This window comes from Pangasianodon hypophthalmus, chromosome 15, assembly GCF_027358585.1.
Source record: "Pangasianodon hypophthalmus isolate fPanHyp1 chromosome 15, fPanHyp1.pri, whole genome shotgun sequence".
In the NCBI taxonomy this organism is placed as follows: domain Eukaryota; kingdom Metazoa; phylum Chordata; class Actinopteri; order Siluriformes; family Pangasiidae; genus Pangasianodon; species Pangasianodon hypophthalmus.
Genome location: NC_069724.1, coordinates 3,325,667 through 3,346,262, shown reverse-complemented (window position 1 = coordinate 3,346,262; position 20,596 = coordinate 3,325,667). Strand labels below are relative to the sequence as shown.

Here is a 20,596-nt window from a genome sequence, read left to right as displayed (position 1 = left end):
ATCTAAGAGTATTAAGACTATTTCTAGAGATTTTTACTGATTTCAAGCTTGATATTGTCTTATGTTACTGGCAGATATATTTGCTTATTTCAAATTTATTTATTTCTAGAAAGAATCAAAATTATCTGCCAACAGAATAAGACAATTTTATACTTAAGCCTAGAAATAAGTTTAATGGGCTTATATTTGTTATACAATGATCTCATAATGAGAAATATTACATATTTTTTCCTTTATTCAATATATCACTTGTGAAGATATCATTTTTTTTGCAGTGAGTCGTTCATTCGTTCATTTATTCATTCATTCATTTATTCATTCATTCATTCTCCAGCCACCTCTCCAGGTGAGGATTGTGTGCCACTGTAATTGTAAATGATAAATTTTGGGTTGATGTGAACCTTCTCTCCAGCGAGGGTGACCATGTCCAGAGGGCCGTACATGAACCTCCCCACCAGCGTCTGAGGCCCATCCTCTGTCGCGATCACATCATGTACTCTGTGGTTAGCCGTCACGTTCTGCACACACACACACACACACACACACACACACACACAGGACCGACATCTCAAGCAAGCTAACAGCTCTGGATTCTTCATAGTGTTCTTTCCACTCCATCTTTATTGAAAATGAAAAATGCAGCTCATGAGAGGTATGGTACTGCCAAGAAATAAGGAAGCTGAGGCCACTCACTGCTGCTGAAGAAACAGAAAACCTGTCTCGAGAGGTTCTATTTTCAGTTTGTCAGAGAATGAAACTGGTTTCAGACTTTGAATACATTTATTTTGTGTGTATATATTTTGTAAGAACTTTGTGCCAATACTCAACTGAGATTCTGTTAATGCTTCAAGTTTCTCACAAATTTCTCGCTATTGTGCTTGTAATATTAATCAGTTGGATAACGTTTGAGACGTTACTCAATCCAGCGTAGCTGAGTTCTCAACCAGAGATAGCACGATACCCCTTTTCCTCTTCCGATACCGATACTGAAACCATGAGTATCAGCCGATCCCCATACCCATCCGACATTTTCTATACAAATTAATAAGCATTCAAATATTTTTTAAAACTGAAGCTCTTAAAAATACAGGAAAAAATACATAGCTAAAAACATGACTTACACAAAACCACAGCTTTTTTATATTCAGTTAAATGCTTTCACAGAAAAATCACTTACACTACGAGTATAATAAATGTAATAATAAAGTATAAATGTAATAAAATCAAATCCTAGCAAAAAAATATAATCAAGTCTCTTTAGAAAAGTCTTTTTCAAATCCAGTTCCAATCCTTTCCATTTCCAGTATTGTGACTTCTTTTTTTTTTTTACATTTTGAAATGTTTTTTTTAATAACAATTACACATTCTGACAGGAAAAAGCTGACTTGATAATTTCAGTATTTCGTACTTAATCTTTAAAACTGTGCAGTATCAATACGCACAAAAATCAGCTTCAGATTTTACTCTCAGATTTTTGTTTTTATATTCATTTTTTCAGTCATTTTTAAATTTTAAATTTATTTTTCTAGACTTCCGTGAAAGTATAATCAAATTTAGCCTTTTTGCTGTTTTGCTTGCAGTTTGTTATCGTGTATCGTAGAAATGTCAAGTATCATGATGCGCACATTTTAACGTTTTTCCCTGTTCAGATCCATTCGATTGAACTAAACAGCTAATTAACAGCTGTGCCTGAGTAGAAATGTGTGTTAGAGCAAGCAAAAGACTAAACTGTGCAGAACAGGGGGTTCTCCAGTGACCTGTACCGTGCTGAGCACTACAGTCAGGGGTTCTTACCCGCAGTTTGACATGCGTTCTTCTGCGGAGCCACTTCTCTCGAGGGCTGGATGGGGAGATGGGCACCGAGTCACAGCAGTCTGCTTCTCCTGCCTTCAAACAGTCACAGCGCAGCACCTGCACAAGCACACACACACACACACACACACACACACACACACACACAAGACTAGTTTTAAAGATCCTATTCAGTCAGTACACAATTCTATTCAAGTTCCATTCTTTTTACATAATTACAGACTTTCTGTATTTTCTAGACTATAAAAGGTGACAAAAAGTTTTGCATACGTGAGTGAATTCACAGAATGCGTGCCACTTCAGGATTCATTTTTTTTACACTGGCATAACACTCACGTTTCTCACATTTCATACAAAAATACATACATTATTGTAACAGGTAAACAAAAGTGAAATACACTGCTATATAATTATAATATCGGTTTCCTCGGGCCTGACAGAGTAATTACAGCGCAGCCCTGAACTGATAATTCCATGTACATGCTACAAAAGTTCAACCACTCTTTTCTGAGCTATCTTGAAAAGATGGATGCCCAGACAACCTGAAATAGAAAAATAAACTGTAGCATTTGGGTTTTTTTATGTGAGGTTTTATATGCAGTGCAAACATTAAACAACAATGCCTCATTAATAATGCGAATTACACAAAATAATTTAGAGGGTTACATTTTTTTTTTGTTTTTTTTTTTAACTCCAGAGTGACTTTGTACAATTCAGCATGCACAGATGGGTGAAAAATTAAAGAAAAAAAAAACTTTTACTAGCATGGTTTGTGTCCACTTGTTCTCTTAGAGAAAAGTCTCACTGCAAATCAATGCAAAGTTCTTCTGATTAATCACCTTTATCCTACAATGAAACATTTCTATAATCCTGATGGGTGTGGTCTCTTTCAAGATGACCCCGCCCCCATCCACAGGGCATGAAGGCTCACTGAATGGTTTGATGTCTATGAAAATCATGTAAATTATACACTACGGCCTTCACACTCACCAGATCTCAACCTAATTGAACATCTGTGGGAGATTTCTGAGCGTTAGAGACAGCGCTCTCTACCACCATCATCAAAACACCAACTGAGGGAATTTCCTTTAGACGAATAGCGTTCATCCATCCAATACAGATCCAGACACTTGTAGAATTGAATAAAGCCGATGTAGATTAAAGCTGGCCCAATACCTTACTAAGACAGTTTATTTTTGGTTGTTGCTTTAAGCTGTTATCTGTCTGTACATTTGATATACAGATTCAATCTTAGAAACCTAGATAGTCAAATCTGTTTTGTTCTGTTGCGCTCTCTAAATAATCTCTCTCCCCTTCTCTTCTCTCTGTCTGCCTCTCGTTTATCACTGTCTCTTCCCAAGGGTCTTTGCTTCAACCCTTCATCCTTAATCGGAGTAATTCTCCCAACCGCTGAGAGAATTATCTCTGCTCTTCACTATTGCTAAAACAGCTAAATAAAGGAGCATGTGTTTCCAAAAATAGTTCATGGGGGTGACCAAATTTCAAGACCCTTTCCTGCGTTTTCTTTTCTCTTCCTCCTTTTTGTTCCATCCAGGAAGCAGCATTAAAGACTACAATTATTATTTGAGACTTTATCACACAGATGGTTTGTGAATCTCAGCCTCATCTTATTGATATGGAAATCTATGCAGCTGTGGACTACAGTTGACTTTGGGATATTTACTGTGCTGATGCAGGCGCATGTATGTGTGTGTGTGTGTGAGTGTGTGAGAGAGAGAAAGAGAGAGAGAGAGAGAGAGAGAGAGAGAGGGAGAGCTCTAGACATTTGTGACGCATGCAGCGGGACTGCCTCAGACATCGCAATATTCAAAATGGTCTTCCTGCTATAAAAACATCAGATATTCGGATTCTGATGCTGTGCTGCTGTTCAGTTCCTGACCTTGGCAATGTCAAGGAAAGAGAAGGAAAAAAACATCAACCCTTGGGCTTCTTCTCCCTCCGAATAAACAGAGACGATAAAGAGGAAAGGGGAGAAAAAAGGGAATAGAAGATCAGCATCGACCAGGAACTTCGTTCTTTTTTAAATGACCTTGTTCATAAGAATCATTTTGTACTTTAGGCATTACTAAAACCAGCCTTCAATACAGCAATGCACTCATTATATTTAGGAAAAGTACCTCACATTTAGGGCTCAGTTTTTTCTGGTATTACACCAGCATATTGCTAATTTTGTGGGATGTAAGGCAATTTTCTTTCCCATTAGCACCCATTTGCAATTTTCCTGGTCAGAAATGAAAGGACCTGTACTGTGTGGGTGTGACATTTAAAATTCAGCAGAGTTGTGGACTTTTCAATGTCAATTTGGTCCAATATTGTACTTCCATTACCACCTACCAGGACCCACTTTTAGAGCAAATGAAATGCCAAAATGGTATTTTCCTGACGTAAATCAAAGGTTTTAAAAATTCCCATTCTGTACAACTCCATGTGACACTACCACTAAAATATAGAAATTAAATCTACAGATTGGTAACATATTAAAGAAGAAATGGCATGTTTTGGACACAAAACCAAGCTCTTCTTACTGATCACCTGTATCCTGTGATGAAACTGATGGGAGTGGTCTCTTCCAGGATGACTCCGCCCCATCCACAGTGCACAGAGGCTTACTGTATCACCATATTGAACACATACAGTATAGGAGATTTTGGAGTGATGTTTTAGAAAAAGCTCTCTATCACCATCATCAAAATACCAACTAAGGGAATATCGTTGCTCAAGTACAGTTCCATAAATTTGTAGAATCAGTGCCAGTGTCCAGTGTTCTGGAGGCTTGTGATGGACCATCACTTTACTAAAAGACTTTTTATGATGGTTTTTTCCTTCAACTGTCACCCGTCTGTAAGTGACAGGGGAGACAACAGCACGCTTAACCACGCTTTACAGCATACTAACTTTTACAGTATACTTTAAACAGTACAGTAATCCTCTCTAGGGAGCAAACAAAGTGAATAGAAAGACATCTGGGATTCTGCATTACTTGAAGATTGAGATTGACTTGGATCATGGGTAATAGATTTCACTAAATACCAACAAGACAATGTAACTGTGGGTCCATGTTTTAAAATGATACTGAAAGAACACATTGCACGAAGTAATTGTGATGTTGCATCATAAATCCACCAGAAAAAAGACACTAAAAGAGTAAAGAACAGAGACATTAATCAGAATGACTCAGTCATGACTGCAGTGGGCTGCACTACTTCTAGCCAGCAAGGGACTTGAAGGGTAGAAGGGTAACCTAATTTACCCTGAGTACTTAGGTATGGCACAAAAGGTGTGATCATGGGTAATCTCCCGAGTCGTGGTGCATGTGATTTCCACTGAAAACTCTGACTGACAAAAGTGAGATAAAGAGCCTCATTAAGTTAGTGCTGCTTGTGTAACAGTGTAGATGTCTTGAAGAAATGGGAAGTAAATGAAACTGTATTATTCAGTATTATTTTAATATTTCTTATTTAGTATGATTTTAAATTATATAATTGAAAATTCAGCTAATGTGCAGCTTTTTTTCAGCAGATGAGTCCGCAAACAGCGTGTTTGTTTTAGTTCTGTCAGAGTAAATACATGATATGGCCAAAAATTTGTGGACACGCAACCATAACACTCATATGTGCTTGTTGAACATCCCATTCCAGATTTATTCCTCTGTTGCAGTTATAATAAGCTCCACTCTTCTGGGAAGCTTTCCACTAGATGTTGGAGCATGGCTGTGGGGATTTGTGTTCATTCAGCTACTAGAGCATTAGTGAGGTCAGACACTGATGTTGGGTGTTTCAGTTTATCCCAAAGGTGTTCAGTGGGGTTGAGGTCAGGGCTCTGTGCAGGACACTCGAGTTCTTCCACTCCAACCTTCACACACCATGTCTTCATGGAGCTCGCTTTGTGCACAGGGGCATTGTCATGCTGGAACAGGTTTGAGCCTCGTAGTTCCAGTGAAGGAAAATTGTAATGCTACAGCATACAAAGACATTCTATACAATTGTGTGCTTCCAAGTTTGTGGCAATGGTTTGGGGAAGACGCACATATGAGTGTGATGGTTAGGTGTTCACATACTTTTGGCCATATAGTGTATTAAACTATTAAGCAAACTAAGCAGCTTTAATTGCAGTCTCTCAGTTTGCAAAATCAAACATTTCTCCCAAATCATTCATTTTTATCGAGCTATCTTAGCTGGAGGTGTGTAGTGACCTGTCTGAGGATGAAGGCCACAGCGTCTGTAGACTCCCAGTATGAAGCGTGGAACAGATGAGGCAGCGCTACAGTGGGGAATGCTGTGAGCACATCGGGGCAGTAGAGCACATAGTCCAGCCGCTTAAGACCCCACCACCTGCTACATACTGAAACAAAAAAATAAGTCCAAATGATATCAGAGTAATGACTGAGCAATGAACTGAAAGTTGTACCTAGTATTGTCTGAGACTGAATATTAATGTATTTATTTACAGACAGTAACACACATTAGCCTTGTAAAAAAATCTAAAACATGGATAAGTGAACAAAAATAAAATCAATCACTGACAAACTAACCAACCAAATCTGCAGTAATTCTTTCAAACTAATTATGTGATTACTTTGGAATAAAAGCACTGAAATCAAAATGGGTGTTTCAGAGTTTTCTGCATTTCTTTCGCTTTAGTCTTTCTTTCTCTTAGTGTTGTGGTCACCAATATAATACTATATCTGGAGAAAAAAATAGTTTTGGAGATATTCTCATTTTAATTTTATAATTCATCACTTACAAACATCCATCCATCCATCCATCCTCTGTAGCGCTTATCCTACACAGGGTCGCAGGGGAGCCTGGAGCCTATCCCAGGGGACTCGGGGCACAAGGCAGGGGACACCCTGGACAGGGTGCCAACCCATTACAGGGCACAATCACACACATACACACTATGGACACTTTGGAAATGCCAATCAGCCTACAGCGCATGTCTTTGGACTGGAGGAGGAAGCTGGAGTACCTGGAGGAAACCCCCGAAGCACAGGGAGAACATGCAGACTCTGTGCACACAGGGTGGAGACAGGATTCGAACCACCAACCCTGGAGATGCGAAGCAACAGTGCTAACCACTAACCCACTTACAAACAAATATTTTCGATTTTTTTTCATGTAGAATTAAAACTTTGATTAAATGCTCTCTAGAATGCCCCTAGAGGCGGGTCTTGCTCTACAGTAGCAGTTCCTTAACAGGTTCGTCTGTGTGTTTTTGGCTGTGCGTCTTCCTGCACACTATTCCCTTTTCCACACATTGCTTGGTTGAGGAAAAACAGTTAGAGTTTATTCAAGAGCAATTTATGCAAGGTCAAAAGGAGGGTATTAATAACAGCAAACGGGGAATAAATCTGGAATGGGATTTTCAAAAACCACATATGCGTCCGATGGTCAGGTGTCCACAAACTTTTGGCCTTATAGTGTATTAATTTGTTAAACCTTGTGATATACATCACTCATCTCAGTTAACTGCTAAGAAAAGAAGAACCTGGAGGCTTCCGTGTTTTTCCCCCACTTTGTAGTTCGAACTCATGGACGTAAAAAAAATGACGTAACTTCCTTCTGACTTCTGAGTTAAGTCGAACGGAACATAAATATGTAGCACTTCCCCTTTTGGTGGATGTTAAACTGCATGTTTATACATTTTGAAACATATTCATTTTCAGTTCCAGTGAAATTTATAAAGAGGTAATTCGATGTTAAGTGTTATGTCGGTTTAGCAGCATTTTTATAAACAAATATAAAGAAAACGTAAAGACTCTGAAGTCGGCTAGTTTGTATACACACTGAGTGTAACCGCTGAAGCTGAGCACTCACGTTGTGAGATGGTATGGTCTGTCTGACTGTCTTTGGCATCGGTGTTGGAAGATGTTCCATCACTCCCTGTCTTGCAGCATGCAGACTGAACAATTTCAGCACTTCCTTCCAACAGCTGTTTAACCACAGTGTCAGCTAGGGAAAGATAGAGCAGGGGGAGAAAGGAATAAACTGTGGAAAGAAAACTCCTGGCAGAACAGACTGTTTAGTATAACAGTTTAAAGAGAAGATCCTGTGTTAGATGGCTTCAAGCATTGAACAGAACTCTGTGATAAATACTTCAAATGTTATTCAAAGGGATTTAAATTGGAACTATTTCTGTCTCTTAGCCTGGCATAATGCCTGGACTGTAAAAACGTGTGAGGGTAAAAGAGAAAGGGTCTCGCCTCGCTCGTCTAGCATGCAGGAACATTTACGCTTTAACCTCTATGTGAAGCTGCCCGTGACCTCAGCCTGGCCATTTAAGTGAGCCTAATATGGGAACATTTTCTGGCTGAGAGTGCTACTGGCACAAACAACAGAATACTGATCCTCTACTGTGCAAAAAAGAGAGAGAGAGATGGAGAGAGAGATGGAGAGAGAGAGAGGCCCTGGGAGTGACTCACAGCAGTGAGCTCAGTGCTGCAATTCCCACATTCTAAGATAATTAACTTGCCTTTCAGTCTATCAAAACATCTTCTAAAGTTTTTTTTTTTTTTTGGCGACTAAATCACTCTCGTCACTGTATGTATGAAAATGAGCCTGACTAAATGTGTCATTTATGGAATACTTTATTTCCACATTTACAAAATGATGCACCGATTTTCTAATTAAGTAAAATGAACGATTATTACGTGTAATTTCCAACAGGCATTACTGGAGTCTGAAATGAGGCTCGAGATGCGTGTAGTGCATTATAAAACACAGCTGAATAGGAAGCCATTAGGGGTTAGGGTTTTTTTTTTTGTAGAACTTGGGCTGTCTCAGAAGTGCAAAATCTAGCTGAATAAGTAAATATTTATGATAAAATTATGATATTTACTTGTAATTTCCTTTTTTCTGTTTCCCCTCATTTTCTCCCTAATTTGATCTTGGCCAATTCCCACGCACCACCCATACGGCCGCTACCAACTGGAGGGTGAAGCCTAACACGTTTCCTCCGCGACTCAAACTGCTGCCCATGCTGCATCACAGGGCAGCGTAACACACATGGAGGACAGCACTATCTGCCCTCTTCTGCATACATGAGCTCACGAATGCCCATGTTTGGCTAGTGTCACAGTGATTGACAGACGAGAGAGAGTACGCCCCTCCCACCCACAGAGCATGGCCAGTTTTGCTCTTTTGGACTCCCAGCCAAAGATGGCTATGGCATCATGGGGATTCGAACTTGCAGTCTCTGGACGATAGGGCAAACACTACGCCACTCGGAAAAGCCTGACTTTTAATTTTCTTTCCTTTTATTCTATAAAATGTACAGTCTGTGAGCTATTTTTATTTATTCATCGAAATAACACATTTTAACACAATTAATGAGTAACAGAAACAAATAATTGTACACTGCAAAAAAAATTCTATTTTAGCAAGTTAAGATATACTGAATATGGGCAATTATGAGAAAAATTATATACCAATAGAACAAGACAATATCATGCTTGAAATGAGTAAAAATATCCATAAATACGTTTAATAATCATATATTTGGTTAGGTGTAATTTAATAATAGGAAACAATAAATACGACAATATTCAATACATTTTCACTTGTCATTTTTTTGCACTTTAAATGTGTATGTCTGAAAATTCTGTTCATGCACAATTGGCTCGTTTGCAGCCGTTATATTCTTTACCTGTGAGATTTTGTATAACTACTGGGAATCTGTGTGTTTTTACCGATGAGGGTGGAGCGCCCATCGCCCAGCGGGTAGCGCTGGTAGCGTGGCACAGTGAAGGGGGGCAGCTGGGTGAGAGGCGGGTACAGCAGGGGCTCCAGACGTGAGGCAGATGGGTCAGACGGGTAGAACAGATTGAAGATTTGTGAGCAGGCCGGACGCAACTGGGCAACTGGAGAGAGAGAGAGAGAGAGAGAGAGATAGCAAGAGAGAAAGGGAGGGAGAGAGAGAGAGAGAGACCAGCAGGGGGGAGTGAAGTGCTTCTTAAATGAAGTCAGTCTGTCCGGTATCAAGTCCTTGAGAACCAAAATTAGAATTGCTCTGTAAACACAAACAGCCTTGTTCTTTCGCTTTGAAATCAGCGTCTCGGTGTGTTTTTGGGCGTTATTTACTCTGAACTGCCGGCAGCACGGTTCTCCTCATGGCGAGCACCAGTCCTAGTGGGCAGCCCAGAAGAAAGCAGTCTGAAACCTCAAAGTCAAAGCAGCCTGGGTACTGAGCCTGGGCAGAGTTCATCTGCTCATCCTGTGACAGACTGAAAGAGAAAGACAACAAGATTAAAGAAGAAGAACAAGGCAAAAGACTAAATCGCTAACCAATCTACTCCTTCTGATGCATCACCAGAGTACAGCTCAGTGCCAATAACTTCAGCAGCAGTAATTTAATAGCTCCTATGTTAAAAGTGATATTTCTGCTAACGATATCTGGAGACAATCTTCACTCATAAAATTTGCATTCTGTATTTGCATTTTCTGGTTAAAACACAAAAGAGAGGAAAAGCAAATGAAACATTATAAATCTAGAGAAATAACATGATTTCAGGTGAAAGTTAATCCATGCATATTTATTTATGTCCCACTCTTAGCCACAGACCTTGACTCGAGCGGCTGTGCATTCCTAAGCAACGTGGCAGAATTAATTAGCTAACTTCACGGCACTGCAGGAACAATGTATTTAAATCAGTGTGTTGGTTGACCTTTATGAGAGAGGTAATGCTGATTAACTGAGGTCAAAATCAAGTTTGAATCTGAAAATGAGATAAATTACAGTGCTGCTGAATAAAATTGGCGTTTTTGACCTTTTTAGTGTAGGATTTTTTTCAAATAATGGCATCCAAAATCACGAAAAAAAATGGCACCTACTATCGATTAATTAAATTTTAAACCCATTTTTTCTCAATTTGGTCATTTTGCTAATTCCTACCCACTAGCTAACGTTGCAATATAACAGTCAGAAAACAGAGAGAGTAAAGGTTAGCGCGTGTTTCCACGTGAAACCAGTCACCGCGTCTTTTCAAACTGCTGCTCGTGCAACATCACATGGCAGCTGAACAATCAGAGGAAAGCGCAATCTGCCCTCTTCCTCATACATGAGCTCAAGATTTATATTAATGCACTTGTTCCTTTATTCCTTACTTGTTTAACTGCACTAAAATAATCACAGAAATAAGAGAATACATTTCCTTTGTAAGCTAAGTGGCATAAAACTAGGCAAACTGAATAAATTAAATTACCATGAAAGTCTCTTTAGACATTGTAATTAATGAGATGGCTTCTTATGCACTATATATACTCAATACATAGGGTTTAAAGACATTTTAGACCCTAAATAGTGCACTACATGCTCAATATGACACTATTTGAAATTTAGCCATATAAAAAAAAGTGAGTAAATTGATATCTGAGCACAAGGTTTATTTTTATAATGAATTTCTGAGCTGCTGATAGTGGCGCTAGAGCCCTTGCTTCATCTCTACCTAAAGTCATTGTGCTCGTTATCTCATGGATTGATAACAAGCCAAGCTGAGTTGGTCACTGGCCACGCCCCTTAACTTGAAATATGACCGTTATCCGTTATAGTTAAGATCATTGAAATATTTTCTCCTATTAAACCCCAATGTAGCTGCGCTAGCAATAACAATGTCCCCCTGTGACGTCAGACGTCTTACATGAATAAAGAAAATACAGCAATGACAAAACAAATTAGCACCAAAATCGCTAAACACATCGCAAATATTTCTATTTAAACATATTTAATTTATTTCTGAACACTGAAAAACAAAGACACTGTTGAACTAAAATCACTGTGCAGCTTGCACATCACTGAAATTAGCCAATAGGAAAGAGTCCAACCTGCTGAAGAAGACGTCTCTCTGACTTCCAGCAATGTCCGTGTCACACGAGTCGCTCTGCTTGCGGATGAGTGGACGGCGGAGAGCGGGTGCTGACTCGCATGGTGCTGAAACGTCGATGTTGCTCTTACTCAGGCGCTTGCTGCTCCTCAGAGTGGGACTCAGACTGCTCATCACTCCCGGCTTCTCCTAGGAAGATTGGAAAAATTAGGAAAGTCTCATGTCCACTGTAGTCTAGCAGGTACACATGACAACGTGTCCTCATGTCCTCTTAGACAAATACAGGTTTGACGCTTTCGTCCAACATAGCTAACATCATGTGGCCATAAATGGATGCAAGTGGTCAGCAACAATCATGGAATTCAAACGATGCTCAATTGCTATTAAGGTGGCCCACTGTGTGCAATGAAAAATTTCCCCACACCATTACACCACCAACACCACCAACCTGAAGTGTTGACGCAGTAGTTCATGATGTTGATACAAAATTCGGACCCTGCCATCTAAAATTGAGATTCAGCAGACCAGGTGACCTTTGTCCAGTCTTCAACTGTCCAGTTTTGGTCAGTCTGTGCCCATTGTAGACTCAGATTCCTGTACTTTTGTGCATTCTGAGACACTTTTCTGCTCACCACAGTTGTAAAGAGTGGTTATTGAAGCTACCTTAGGCTTCCTGTCAGCTCGAACCATTCTCGTCATTCTCATCTGACCTCTCTCATCAACATCAAGTCATTTCTGTCTGCAGAACTGAAATGCAATGGATGTTATTGGTTGTTCTGCACCATTCTGTGTTTGAGACTGTTGTGCCTGAAAATCCTAGGAGTTCTCAAACCAGCCCATCTGACACCGACAGCTATGCCATGATCAAAATCACATTTTTTCCCCCATTCTGATGTTTGATGTGAACATTAACTGAAGCTCTTGGCCTGTATCTGCATGGTTTTACGCATTACACTGCTGCCACACGATTGGCTTCATTTGTATGTTTTATACTTTGTTAAAAAATGGTGGCTGAGTAGTTAGGGCTGTGGACTGCTGATCAGAAGGTTGTGAGGATGAATCCCTGTACTGCACAGCTGCCAATGCTGGATCCTTGTGCAATACCCTCAACAGTTTCATTGCAAGTCACTTTGGATAAAAGCACCTGCCAGATGAGTAAATGTAAAACACTATCACGCACACGTGTATGGGTTTTAAGACTTAACTTAATGCTTTCTTTTCCCTCAGTCTCAAATCTGCTTCAGCATCATCCACTAATGCAGCGTCTGGTATATGTGTTGCCCCCCCGTGGCACTGCGCAGGTGACTGAGTGCTCATTAAAACATCAGAACAAAGTGGCCAGGCAGACGGACTGCTGGGACTCGCTGACTGGGAAGCTGTTGCCAACTGAGCCACGTGTGTACCTGCATCAGATGTGTGTCCACTGGGAGGAACAAAAACTCATTTCAACCATGATAATTGCTCCAAATTGAGTAGCTGGATTGAAACCGGGGTTTCATCAAGCAATCGATCATTACTTTATTTGAAATCATTTTGAAAGTCAATTACGGTGATGTCTTTTTGCAATTTTAGCTCAATTTTCAACACAGACTTCACATCGGTTTCAACATCTACATTCACATGTTTTATAGCCAGCTATGCTACCAGTAGCAATGTGGGGTTATTGTTCATGTATTGTTTGCATGCTTCTTCAATTTCTTCAATTCAGTGTCTTACTCCAGACTTGTTTACGTACCTAACAGAGCTATTACGTTCATCTTTATGTTGAAAATGTCTGGATGAGTTTATGCGAACCTCAGCTTGCCTCTGTTGGCAATGGTACAATATTGATCGTGGCAACATTCAAGTGATTCTCTTGTGCATTTTCAGTTTCATAGCAGATTTATTAAACTGCCACAGATGCAACTCTCTCACAAAGGCCAAGAAAGCTTTCTATGAATAAAGAGAGGACAAGGAGACATTTCAGAAGGTACGTTTTGAAGGGCTTGACAAGTGTTTTGACTTTGGAAAACAAGACAGGAGGTGAAGAGCATGTCAAATCAGACATATATTATATCAGATAAAGCCTAAAGCCAGACAGATATGAAAAGGTAGGAACCAGAGAACAGAGGAGTGTGTGTGACAGAGACACTGCGTGTATTAAATGTGTATGCGTGTGTCTGTATGGAGGAGGGTGTTTACCTTGAGGCTCTCAGTGCTGTAGTTTGTAGTGTTTGTCTTGGGACTTCCGTGCCGCTTGTCACCACTAAAACACAGTGCGTCAAAACAAAGCACTCCACCAACACAGTCAGCCACCAAGCACACCTGAGGAAAAAAAGGAAAAAGAATACATTTAAATACATTTGCACTTCATTGTCGCACTGCAAGGAATGCTAATAACACTAATGATGCATTTGCTTCATTTGATTTACTGTCCTCGTTTCTCCTTAATTAGCACATTTATGTCTGCTCAGTATTTCGTCTGTCAGAACGCTGACACGGGCTTATACTAATGTTATACAAATAGTTTATTCCTTCAAAATACTGCTGATGTAATGGCAAACCAACTTCAATTTATGCTACACCATTCAAATTAGTAAAAGTAACACATGGAGAATCAACTTTACATTTGAAATGACAACACAATGATAAAATTAGATTAGGCTTATCCACTCTAACAGATTAATTGTCTCTACACTATCTTACATTTTCACAAAATCAGAAACATTTACTTTTATAATATTATATTGTATCATAGACCTGCTAATCTTTACACAATTTTGAATTGGAGCTCCGCAAAGTAACATCAGAGAAGGCTAGTACGAGTTATCACTCAAAAATAGTCCAAATAGAGCAGTCTTTTTCTCCCCAGTTTTCTGAACCAATCGAAATATTGATCTGGAATGATTTAACTTTGCTTTAACTTTCTGTCAAGATAAATGAAGAATGTTTTGAGTTCATTAATATGAAATGAAATCTGCCAATGTACGTATGACATTAGACAAGTGTATAGTTAACATCAGATAGCTATATTTATCAGGGATACCACCAAAAAAAACAAAAACATCATCTTTGTTTTTCAACCAAAAGAGAAAAATGACAAAAATTCTAACCCAAAAAGATTAAATGATTAAATATGCAGGGTTTTTCTTCTGCACTTCAGTGCTCAAAGCATTCAGACATATCGAGCAGAAGATCAGGAGTGAAAACGTCAACAGTGTCGATATTAGATAACAGATTTGTAAAAGGATTATATCAAAAAATGTGTTATGTTTTCTTTTACTGTTTACTGCACAGTCATGCAGAATCACCTAAAAATCCAGCATCCAGCTGAGTTTTTGCAATTGCCACTGCCAGCAAGCAGTCCCCGACTGCACAGCTGATAATACGATTACTCTCTCCCACACTCTCTTAAAAAATAAAATGGTGGAAATACTAATTTTCCTGTCTTTTTAAAGGCCTAGGTGATATATTTAGATCAGTTAGTGGTTCATAGTATATAGCTATAACAGTGAATCTGATGCCAGAACCTCGCTTCAAGGTCACACTCCTAACCTCTCAAACAGGTTTTCATGTTAATGTATAAATTCCTGTGTAGCCCATAGCTCCAACAAATGCAACAACTAATTAGGATCCTGGAAACAGTAAAGCAATAACCAGACTGCAATTCCAAGTATGTGCTTTGTAGGGGTGCTTATACTTTCTGATACGGGTGAATGATACTGCAGAAATCTTGAGACTTGTTACCATTACATTGACCGAAATTAATTATTGACAATTATTATTTATTAAAGAATCAAACATGGTATGGTTTCTCTGTTTATAGTTAGATTTAATGTTGTCCAACTACCACAAAACGAGTTAGTTCCCGTCATTACTTACATTATAACAGCTGTAAACAGTCGTTCCCTCATCAGCCTCTCTTTTTTATTCTCTCATCATGTTATAGAGAAACCACAAAGCCCTCCGTTCTGTGTTTGAAAACTTAAAAACACAGCTTTACCTCTGATTGTTACAAAGTGCTGACACTGAAGACTCCTTCCAGACAACTTCACCATATCAACAGTTACACATTTTTTTAAAAATCTGTTTACATGGCACACAATTCCTTGCTTAAGTTGTCACTACAGAAATGATAACGTATTAGAACGAGCGCATTAAACAGCCGGCGCTACACGTCGACCCTTCTGATTAATCAGAATCAAGAATTTAACTGCACTGTGGTATGATTCATGCAGGACTGATGATCACCTGCCCAGTGAAGCCCAGCCCCTCAGGCGACTGGAGGAAGTCGTGATACACCTGATTGGCCTGAGCGATCACCACGGCCACGGCGTCCTGGTACTGAGGAGCTGCGATGGCGAGGATGGGCAGGGCGGCCAACGGCAGGTGATCCACACTACTGCAAACACAGCTTTCGTCGTAGCTGTACGGATTCAAACTGCAAAAAAAACCAGAAGAAGTGTTAGCTAGTTTCCAATAGCTAGCTGCATGTGCAAAGGATTCGCCTTCACCGGAAGAATGACATCACCAACCACTAGGAAACTTCCACAAATTCAATTTAATTTCTGAGACTATAGAGAGAGATGCTCAACCCAAGATGACATTTAGTAGTCTTGGTTCACTATAAGAAGGTAAAATGTCTCTGATAACTGACAAAAATTAAATGTTAATGTCCGTGGAGCTGAACGTCCACTGTGATAAAGCTCAGTGAAGCAGATGCACTGAAAAAAAAAAAGTTACAGCGTCTCTATCTCCAAGAACTACATGCCTCATTACAGTGGTGAAGCTCCAGTATCCCTGCTGTTGTGTTCCACACCAGAGAAAGGCAGTTTGATTAATAATTGACCGCAGTCCCCTGTCGAGACAGTGTTAGGATTCAGCTTTCTCCTGAGAAATTTTTGTACCAACAAAATTTTTTTTGCACTGCAGCAGAAGTCATTCTCCTAGAGGAAATTATGTTAGTGAAGATTTTTTACAGCTTGAGGGAAGACATGAGAAACACGTCTAAGAGAAAGCATGAAAAAGATGAAGCAACACTAGCAACTGTATCTTAAATTCAATCAGGTTTTCTTTATGTGAAACCTGGCTCTTGTTCTCAGCTGAGTCTGCCAGTGCAGACAAGTAAGGATTTTATAACATTTTATCTTGTCTTCACATCACTTGGAGTCCAGCCGGAGATCAGCAAGAGAAACAACACACACTTATATAAAATGATACAATGATTTATGGAAACAGGTTGTGATCACTAGCTTTTAAAAGGCACAGACAACCTTCTACACTGCACCACGACATTCAGAAATGTCTATAAATAAGCTGAAAGTAGTGCAGTTTTTGTGTGGCATGGTGGCGCAGCCTCATATTTCCAGGGTTCTGAGCTCAGATTACTGGCTGTGATGAGTTTTGCATCTTAACCACATGTCTGTATGGGTTTCATCCCACGTCTCAAAAACTCTACCTCGCCCCTGGGTGTGAATGAGTGTGCTAATGAGGTGCGAATGTGTGTGTGCATGGTGCCCTGTGATGGACTGTCATCCGACTCAGGGGGTATTCTTGCCTCGTGCTCCTGGGATAGGCTCTGGATCCACCATGACCCTGACCAAGATAAAGTGCTTACTTAAGTTGAATGAATGAATGAATGAAAATGAATTTGATTTGTTTCATTTAATATAGATCTCTAAATAAAGCTCACATTCTGTACATTAACCCCACAGTCATTAGACTACACAGCCGTAACAACAAAATTGTATCCAAATACTGCTCCGGTTTCAAAACCTGTAAGGCCCTACTTTTGTGATCACAATGCAACCACGAATAAACAAATAAATTACGTGGAATGAGAGAAATATTCTTGTATTTTCAAGACCATGGGCGCATGAGGTAACCCTGTTGAAGAGCAGTCTAATTGTAAATTGTGGTTGCGTTAGAATGAATACATTACGAAGATTCGTAGTTAGGGTGCTGCTGCGATATCCAATCAGGTCAGCTCCTACTATCCCCTTTAAAAATTAAACAACTCAGCATAGTAACATTTTCTTGTGTATTTTCATTTACAGATTTCACATCTCCTGAGATTTTCACTCACAGCAGTCTCTAGAGTATGAAAACGTGTTCACTCTGTGGACAGAAATGTCTGAGAGAGGACAGAGGAGAATGGCCAGACTGGTTCAAGCTGACAGGAAGTCACATTAAGACAAATAATCACTCTTTACAACCGCGGTGAGCAGAAAAGCATCTCAGAATGCGTAACACGTTGAACCTTGAGGAGGATGAGCTACAACAGCAGAAGACCACATCAGGTTCCACTTCTGTCAGCCAAGAACAGGAATCCAGGGCAGTGGAAAAAGACTCACACAAACTGGACAGTTGAAGATGGGAAGAAAACACACCTAGTCTTATTTCCAGCTGTGTGAAAATCCCAGAGATCACCAGCCTGTCTGACACAGAGATCCCATTTTTCCCCCCATTCTGATGTTTGATGTAAATACTAACGGAAGCTCTTGATCTGTATTTGCAAGATTTTATGCAGTATGTTGCTGCAACATGACTGGATGGGCTGACTGGGTAACTGCATGAGTGTACAGGTTTTAAGTGGCTGGTGAGGGTATACAGGTCCACATCTATGAGCAAATGTGTGTTTTGTTATGCAGAATTTCCTAAACAGAAGATATGTTTTTGTGTACCGCTGTCATTCTTTCATTCAATTCTAAAAAGTCTAGTACGTAATTCTTCCTTATCAAAATAAAGAACTCACTGAGAGACGAGTGAGAAGGCTTCGGCACACACGGGAGGGCAGGGCACCAAGCGCACCAGCATGCTGTCTGCTGCTTCCTGAAAGTGAGCGCGTGCCACCCGCTCCAGCACCGACGCCAGCGTCGCGGTGTCTCCTGCCTTCCCGCCTGGATCACCGCCTCCAGAGTCTAGAATGTGACCTCCATGAACAACCAGGATCAACAGCTGCGTTCTGCATTTCTTCTGCAGGGTAATATAGAGAAGTGGAAAGACGGGATAAATGCTGGCGTGTCGTTTGAACTCAGAAAACTGGCAGCACTTCGAGGTAACTCTAACACTTATGTATAAAAGTGACTTCCGCTGTTACTCTAATGTGGGCTCCTGTACCGGGTTGAAACTGATTATCCACATCAGCTCAAAAGCTGTATGTCTAGACTCAGAAGTGTGACCTTCAGAGGAGGGGAATCAGTGCACTCACCTCCATGTCCTCCAGACCATCTACACTGCTCTGTGGTGCACAACGAGGGTGTCTGAGTCTGTACAGGCTTTCTGTGGAAGAGAGAAAAAGCCTTGAGCTGAAAGGAAAAGTGTCGGAGAAATAATGGTGGTGATTCAAGCTGTCAATTTCAGCACCTGCAAAACAAACAGGAAGATTTCAGAAGCTCTCTCCCTCTCACACACATACACACACACACTGTAAGAATCCAAGTTTCTCTAAAAATGATACACGACTATGATCTCAACTGTCGATAATTTTTCAGCTTAACACAGAGCCAAATGAATATAATGCCTTTGGGAAATACTTTAATGGGTGCCACTAGCCATTTTATGGCTATATTCGAAACAGATCCTTTTCCAAGCTGTTTCAGTCAATAGGTTTCTCTAAAATTACAGGCTTTTAACATCTAGCAGATTACTCTTAACAATTTTTGTCCTTTCTCAATATATTGGGCCAATATATTGCATTCACAAGGTTTTTGTTTTACAACAAAATTATTTTGATTACAAACAAGATTATTTAGCCACTGATTATGATAATGTTCGATCAATAATGTTACTGGTCCACCAGGCCACAAGGGGGGGAACTATACTTTTTAAAATTAATATGCAAAAAAGCACACTTTACTATCATTTTGCGAAAAGGTTTACATCAGGCAGTTACAGAGGGCCGTCTTGTCATGTGAAAAAACACAACTGCAATATACATAACTAACGTCAGAAAATCCGAAGAAGCAATGATCGTAAAGTGTTCGTATCTATCTTGGGTGGAGAAATGCAAAAATAAAAATGCAGAAAAGAAGAAACGAATCCAAAACACAGGTACGAAATTAATCTTAATTAATTGGATTTAGTCATTTTGTCCGCTTTCTTGCATGTTAAGTAGCTAGCTACTAAGAATATAGAGCTAGCTAGTATCCAGCATCTTGTCTGGTTGTTTTTATTTTATTCTGTATTAAGCTGCTTTCCCTCACCCAAAGTACTGAAATATTAATTCAGTGCATTCTTGCGTATAAAATAATGTGATTGGTGTGAGTAGCAGCTGAGCAGTTGAGCAGCTGAGTACGTTTCAGCTAAAGGTACTCCAAACAGCGTCCCTGATATATTTCCACGGCTTCCTTCCCGTGACAGTGGTGAAGATATCTTCGTACCTCATAGCAAGATTGTTATGGTTATTATTTATCACAGTAAGCCTAATTGAACCACTAATAAAATAGAATCTTAGCTATAATTTTAATAAAGTGATAATATGATATATAGTGTACTGGAATAAGAAAGCTGTAAATAAATAAATCGATATGATGGTGTATATTTGCTGCATTGTTCTTTAAAACTGTGTCTGTGCCTTTAATTATAAAGGGGTGGCTGGAAAGTTTAACTTTTTACTCTGGAAAGCTGCAAAAAGTTTGAGAAGCTCTGTCTTAGTGCTCCCTGATGCTCGGAAACGAGCCTAGTGGACGTGATTTCCCGTGACAGTGTATATCGGATTCCAGTCGACTGGAAATTGGATTAGATCTGAATGTCACAGCAGTGCTCATGACAGCCGGAATGAAGCCCGGTGAACACAGAGGATTCATCAGACCACTCATGCGTCACTGAACACGAACATAAACCTGGTCAATGCGTTCATAAAAGAACTTTTTTCCATCACTCGAGCGCACATAGACGGAATTATTTCTGTAACTGGCACGTTTGAGTTTGATGCATCACGTGTGCTTTTAGATTGCGTTAATTGCA

The 20,596-nt window shown here is 39.8% G+C and overlaps 1 protein-coding gene across 6 annotated transcripts in view; it reads right to left on the bottom strand.

Moving 5' to 3' along the window:
• plrdgb (PITP-less RdgB-like protein) overlaps positions 1-20,596 on the bottom strand; it is a 74,400-nt gene that overhangs the window by 5,834 nt on the left and 47,970 nt on the right. For all 6 annotated transcript variants that reach the window (XR_004579597.2, XR_003404179.3, XR_003404180.3 and 3 more), the window contains exons 4-14: positions 18,840-18,910; positions 18,384-18,604; positions 15,881-16,070; positions 13,832-13,954; positions 11,652-11,839; positions 9,912-10,054; positions 9,521-9,691; positions 7,650-7,784; positions 6,026-6,174; positions 1,795-1,911; positions 402-518 (exon numbers count right to left, since the gene is read on the bottom strand). Coding sequence is in view for 1 of the 6 variants with exons in the window: in XM_026938595.3 (XP_026794396.3) it covers positions 402-518; positions 1,795-1,911; positions 6,026-6,174; positions 7,650-7,784; positions 9,521-9,691; positions 9,912-10,054; positions 11,652-11,839; positions 13,832-13,954; positions 15,881-16,070; positions 18,384-18,604; positions 18,840-18,910 (1,625 nt within the window). In the remaining 5 variants the exon portion in view is untranslated. The remainder of the gene's footprint in view (positions 1-401; positions 519-1,794; positions 1,912-6,025; positions 6,175-7,649; positions 7,785-9,520; positions 9,692-9,911; positions 10,055-11,651; positions 11,840-13,831; positions 13,955-15,880; positions 16,071-18,383; positions 18,605-18,839; positions 18,911-20,596) is intronic.